General features: G+C 41.2%; 1 protein-coding gene across 4 annotated transcripts in view; it reads left to right on the forward strand.

Moving 5' to 3' along the window:
• The window catches only part of Zc3h13 (zinc finger CCCH-type containing 13), a 65,362-nt gene extending 60,767 nt beyond the window's left edge, over nucleotides 1–4,595 (forward strand). For all 4 annotated transcript variants that reach the window (XM_005355619.2, XM_026783210.1, XM_026783209.1 and 1 more), the window contains 2 exons: nucleotides 1,192–1,355; nucleotides 3,809–4,595. In XM_005355619.2, coding sequence (XP_005355676.1) covers nucleotides 1,192–1,355; nucleotides 3,809–3,979 — 335 coding nt within the window. In that variant the 3' untranslated portion in view covers nucleotides 3,980–4,595. The remainder of the gene's footprint in view (nucleotides 1–1,191; nucleotides 1,356–3,808) is intronic.
• Nucleotides 4,596–6,319: the final 1,724 nt, after the last annotated feature.

Consider the following 6,319-nt stretch of genomic DNA (forward strand, 5'->3'; position numbering starts at 1 on the left):
CCTAATCGATTCCAGAGAATACCCTTCTTCTCACCTAATCGATTCCAGAGAATACCCTTCTTCTCACCTAATCGCCGTCTGTTGGTGTCAGCTGTAGTTGGAGCAGTTACATCACCACTGTCTCTTGTCTGCAGTAAGAAGCAGGCTGGTTACTGCAGTACGACAGAGCAGTGACTGGACTGGAGGCGCATTATGTTTAGACTGTTAGTATTTAGTCAGAAAATATTTTATCTGAATTAATTTTCACCTTATAACTGTCAGTAAATCTGAACCTTTTAATTTATGGATTCTGGTGTGGTTTTTTTTTTTTTTTTTTTGGTTTGTTCTGTTGTTCTATAGCTTACTAATAATTCTGTCTGTGAGACTGGGAGAAAACTGTTTTTAAAGTTTTATGAGCCATGTCCTTTTGCCTGTTCCCATAATCAGTAAAGTTCTCAATTTTAATACTACTAATAAATTGTAACTATGAACATTTTTGTGATCTGAAAAGTGACCCAAGGGTTCTTGCCACACTCTTTTTACTTTGGTTAAAGTCTTTGGCGTCAGGAAAAAAAACACCTTTTAACCCCAGTTGTTTGTTTACTTTATCCCAGCCTAATTTTTTAATCGAAATTTTCTTTTTGCTGTCTTTCTTATTTTCTTGTCAACTTAAGTGTTTTCTCTTTCTCTTGCATGGTATGATTTAAAACTAATCTATTGTGTCTTAACACATTGTCTATAACATACTGTCATATAACACATTGTGTTTATGTGACTTAGACATTTGGCTAACCCCTGACTGCCCTTAGCTAAGGTTATAGAGGTCTGTCTCTGCTGTGACTACATTTATATCTTGCTACAGAAGAGTCCTGAAATGTCAGACTGTACATGATATTTAATGCTAGGCCAGATACTGAATCTGATTTAAATGTTCTCCCTTGGCCGTTCTTTCAAGTCTATATAATCAGGGGCCTCATTCCTCCTCTAAAGTCTGCTTTCAATACACCTTAAATTTAAGATAGCATCACACTGTTGTTTTCATGGAAGACTAGCCATGTGACTACAAAGGTACGTCTTGAGGGACCATTGCTGCTCGCCTTGGTGAGCCATTCACCAAGGTCGCTAATGTCAGTAAGTCAGAGGACTCAGTTGAGTCAGTGCTGACACTTGCTCTCACAGGGAGACTTAACACATGCTTGTTTTGATTGAAAGATGCAGACGGCCTTTTCGAGCATGAACTAGGGGCTCTCAACATGGCTGCCTTACTGCGAAAAGAAGAGCGAGCGAGTCTCCTTAGTGACCTGGGACCGTGCTGTAAAGCATTATGTTTCAGACGGGATTCTGCGATCCGGAAGCAGCTTGTGAAGAACGAAAAGGTACCGACTGCGCGTGGATAGTAGGAATAGTGTATTTTCCATCTTAACTGCTTTTGTGAATTTGCTTTCCTAATCTGTCAGATACTTAAGGGAAGAATCCACATTTCATCCTCAGCAGCGTTGATGGTGGCCGTTATGAGTGATAGTTGTCCCTCTAGACTCCATGCATGAGTGTTTATTCATGTGTGAGATGTTCTACATGCTTCTTGGAATAAGCAGACACATCTGAGTGTATGCAAGCGTTTGCTGGAGACAATAAAGGTGACTAGAGAAATGAGAGTTACTTGAGATTTGAGAAGGAGCTGATAGAGACTGAAAGAGCCTTGGGCTTTTTTTTTTTTTTTTTTTGGTTTTTTTCAAGTTTGTGAAAGGGGTCACAACACACAGATTGAAAACTCTGGTTTAGATTCTTTTAAAAATGAAATTTCTATTCCTGGACAGTCAGACTTGAAAACGTGCTAAATAGCTTTCAAAAAAATTAAATAACAACAAAACAAACCCTGATTCTACACAGTGTTTCCAGAAGCAGGAGCTTAGGTCACAGCTCCAGCATTGCATGCACATGCTGCTCATCCTCTCTCATGAAGATGGCCATAGATCTCAAAAGTGCTGGGAAACCAAGGCCAGCAATATGGGGAGTGGATCCTGTTCCACAATCCAGTGTTGGTTACCTTGGGAATGAAAGACGAGGCAGTGTTTTAAAGTCATTCAGTGCGATCTACATATCAGACTAAAAAGAAAAACCACATGATTATATCAAGTGATAGTTAAGATTATTGTTCTCCCCAAGACTGGTCTGCAGAGTTAACAAAATTTTAATAAAAATTCAAGATCTCTTTGTAGAGGCGAACAAACTGATTCTTGAATTTATGTGGAGTCTGGTCATATCACTTGTACACAAAATAAAACCACTAAAAATAAATGGGAGAATTTACATACTCATTTCAAAACTTACTATGACGCATGTATTTAAAATAATGTGGTATTGGTAAAAGAATATAATTTCAATTAAATGGAAGCGAGCAAATTCCAGTAGATGGACACATATGTTACCAGTTAAGAAGGACAGGGGAAAATAGTTTTGATTTTTAAAGTATTTGTATTATGAACTAATCATTCATCATAAATTAAGAGGCTGATAGGAAAATGAAAAGAAAAATAGGAGATAGTACTTACAGTATACGCTCTTAAATGTCCCAAATATATGAAGATAGCCTCAAGAATTAACGCAATAAGAGCACAACTCAGTTTTTCAAAATGGTGAAATATTTAAACAGATATTATGCCAGTGTGGTTAGCATTAAGCACATGAATAGATGTTTGTCAACACTAGCTATTAGGGAATGAAAATTAAGACTGCAGTGAAATCCTATTAAAAACCTATATCAGCTGCCAAAAAGAGCTAACCTGTTAAAACATGACCACACTCCCTCCAAACTGAAACCACCTCCAGTGTTCATCGGCCAGTAGGTGAGCTGTAACAACCCATACAGTAGAGAGTCACTGTCCACAAAACATAACCAGACTGTTGGCACCTTGAGCAACATGCACAAATCTCAAAGGCATTATGCTGAAGAGAAGAGCTAACATCAGTAAGTTAGGCCTGGCCTGTGTTTCTGTGACATCTGGGAAAGATAGAACAGTGGAAGCCATCAGTGATTGTCAGCTAGGATTGAGAAGGTGATGTGAGTGCTTCAGTAAGGAAAGACCCCGTCTACCCTGTGCTGCTGTGTCTGCATGAGTCTGTAGCAAACCTCATAGAAACACACACAGAAAGTTACTGTTGCTCCGCCATAGCTTAGGAAAGAAATACTTTTTAAAGAATGCAAATTGGTACAGAAACCATCCAGTCATTTGTATTTGGGATGCAGGAAAATAAGAGCAATAGCATGGTGCTTGTGCCCGTATCATTCCATGTAGTTAGGGACGGGGACGAACTGACCTGATTGTCCCATCCAGTGCAGCTTTAGGCACAGTGACGACTGACCATCTTCTAGAAAAGAGTTCCGTGTATGGCCCAAGTGCTGAGACCAATAAGGAATGAAGGGTGTTGGCTTGTGGGGGAAGAAGTCATGGTTCTTTCAGAGCTCTCACCTTGCCAGGCAAAAGCAAGACTGAATACAAGTGTTGCTCACCAGGGCTCAGGAGGGGAGACTCAGCGCACACTGCCTCTGCTCCACTCCAGTGTTTGTTTTCTCGTTAGAAATGGTGGAGGAAATGTAATTAATTGCTTGCTGGGAATGGTGAGGAGCCCCGCCTTAGTAAGAGCTAGACAGGGTTACCCTCTGGAGCTTGCTTGCTTGGTATTGAACAGAGTCCTAATTTTGCTTTAACATGGGCCGAGTTCAGAGTCAATGCTCAGCTAATGCTGGGGTTGGGGTGGAGCTACCCTGCATGTCTTTCCCACTGTGGCCCAGCAATGTACAGTGTGTTGCTTTGTTGTTTCCAAATAGGGAACTGTGAAGCAGGCGTATACAAACACTCCGCTGGTAGACAACGAGCTGCTTCGGCTGAGTCTTCGGTTATTTAAGAGGAAGACCACTTGTCAAACCCCTGGACAAGACAAGATGGAAGACAGTAAATTAGCACCGTCCAGTGTCCAGCAGGAGCTGTGCGTGTCCTAGACAAAACTTTGGGCAGCCCCTTAGCTCTGTCTGCAGCAGTGTGGAATCTTTCCCTTGCTATCACAGACAGAAGTCCATCAGCTACACCAGGAATGAAGAACTGATTTCCAGAGACAGCAGTTCTGTTTCATTTAAGATTTTACATTAATTTTTATACAGTACTTGACATTCAGCCGAAATAATGTGAAAGCATCTAGATTTAGTAGTTTCCTCTGTGTCTTCATTAAAATTGAAGATTTGAGGATGCCAGGTCATCCCTCTCTCAGCCTGTGAATACTCCCTGTGACATCAGTGCACTGACTTCATTCTGATCATCATACAGACACTGACCTTAGTCCGAAAGGCATGCGCTGCAGTGCCATGTACAGCACCGGGGAGGGCAGGTCTGGGGGTGTGCCTGTAGGCAGACTCCCCCAAAGGAAGCCCAAGTGCGGTTTTTCATTTTTTCTTTTAAAAATTCTAAAGAAAAAAAAATTGACTCACTGAGACTTTTTACACATGTACATAGTTAATTATATATTGGAAGTCTTTGGACTCTTGAGTGGGATTTAGTTAGTGTTCCTTGTCAGAGACTGTCTTGGTTTATTTTTAATAAATGTCTGTTTCCTTGTTGTAGATTTCCCTTGTTTTTATTAATCAGACTCCAGATACCTAGAAGCATGTATCGTCAGCATTATGGGTCCATACTCTGTGCTCAGCATCATGCAGCTGTGTATTCGTGAGCATGTTGGAGGGTGTACTTCCATCCAGCTCTCATCTGAGGGTGAAGATCTGACCACCACCTCGCAATGCTGAGCTGCCTCCAAAATTTACTTTTTTAAATTCTAGACTACTTTGTTCTCTGTACATCTTTAACTCATGAAGTAGACTCTTGGGAGAACTTGGAATGAACTGCAGGCTAAAGAATTTGAGCAGACAGTGATCATGAGATGATAGTGGAAGAAATGTTGTGATTTGCTCGTGTCATTTCATGGGTTTTCGTTAAAATCACCAGCCTGTGTTGACTGTCTCTGCTTTCCTGTTCTCTTCTCTGAAGATTGCATAATGACATTGGGGCAGCGTGTCTGTTAATCCAGGAGTAATGTGCTGCCAAGTGAGAAGTCACTCTGCTCACTTGGAAGAGCTCTTTGCTAAAGCTGAAGCCCAAATAAGAGTCAGCCTCAAACAGAAGACTTTGCGAGCCTGTATTTCCTAGGCTTATGCATTTTATACACACAGTCATCCTTAAATCTCCTTCATGTCCTGGCCCCAGGTTACACTTGGAACAAATTAAGCATGGACAGGAGCCTGTGAGTCTAGCCACTGGGGCAGATGGGAGGTTTACACAGCAAAGAGATTTCCAGAATTAAGTATACAAGTGTTGTCCTTTTGAATAATTGTTACTTCGGGCCATCTTGCCCATCTGGCAGAATTATGATTTTCTCAGGAAGAGAACTGGACAGACCAGGACTTAACATTCATTGTGACCCCACACTGCCTTTTTGAACTCCTGTTAGAAGCATGTTCTTCGGGGAAGGGCCTGATGGCTGGACCATCCTGATGAACAAACATCTGCATCCTAACATCCTAAATTTTGCTTGTCTTTAACAGGCGGACTAGCATCCTGCTTATTTTGAGGTATTTTGAAGGCAGCTCTCCCTTAGCTAAGTTCTACTTTGTGTGACTTCGTGTCTCCTGAGCAGATGTACTTCATAATACCAATTCTATTACTTTTCAGTTTCTTCTACATCCATCTCAAGAATCATTTGTCATCTAGAATATCTACCAAGCACAGGAAATAATCCTATTTTCAAGGAGCTTTGAAAACGTTTCTAAGAAAAATCACCAGAAAAGCAAGGGAAAAGTAAGCATATTTCCTGGTGCCCTCTTTCTAAATGCTCTAAATTAAAAAAAAGAAACCAAACAAGCAAACAAAATCAGAAAGTTATGAGCTCAGTGAGTGAGCAGCAGCAGGAAGCCACGTCCTGATTACAGTGTGCAACTTTGTCCTCTAAGCATCGAGATTTAAAGTGAAAAGGAAGAAGCATTTCAAGTCCTAGAACGAAGCTACCAGGATTGTAGAACGTGACAAGAATTATAGCTCCCTCATTTGTGCACTCATGCTGAGAATATCTCAAGTTATTTATGTTAGGTGTGATGGGGCATGCCTTTAAGCCCATTGCTTAGGAGGTAGAGGCAGATGGGTGGGTTTTTGTGAGGTCAAGGCTAGCCTGGTCTACCTAGCAAGTTTCAGGACAGCCAGGATTACAAAGACCCCCCCCCCGCCTTTAACACACATGAGTGTGCATGCACACACAGAGAAAGAGAAATTATATGGCTAAATCTGCCTGTCTTAGGCCG

This window comes from Microtus ochrogaster, chromosome 17 (genome assembly GCF_000317375.1).
Source record: "Microtus ochrogaster isolate Prairie Vole_2 chromosome 17, MicOch1.0, whole genome shotgun sequence".
NCBI lineage: Eukaryota > Metazoa > Chordata > Mammalia > Rodentia > Cricetidae > Microtus > Microtus ochrogaster.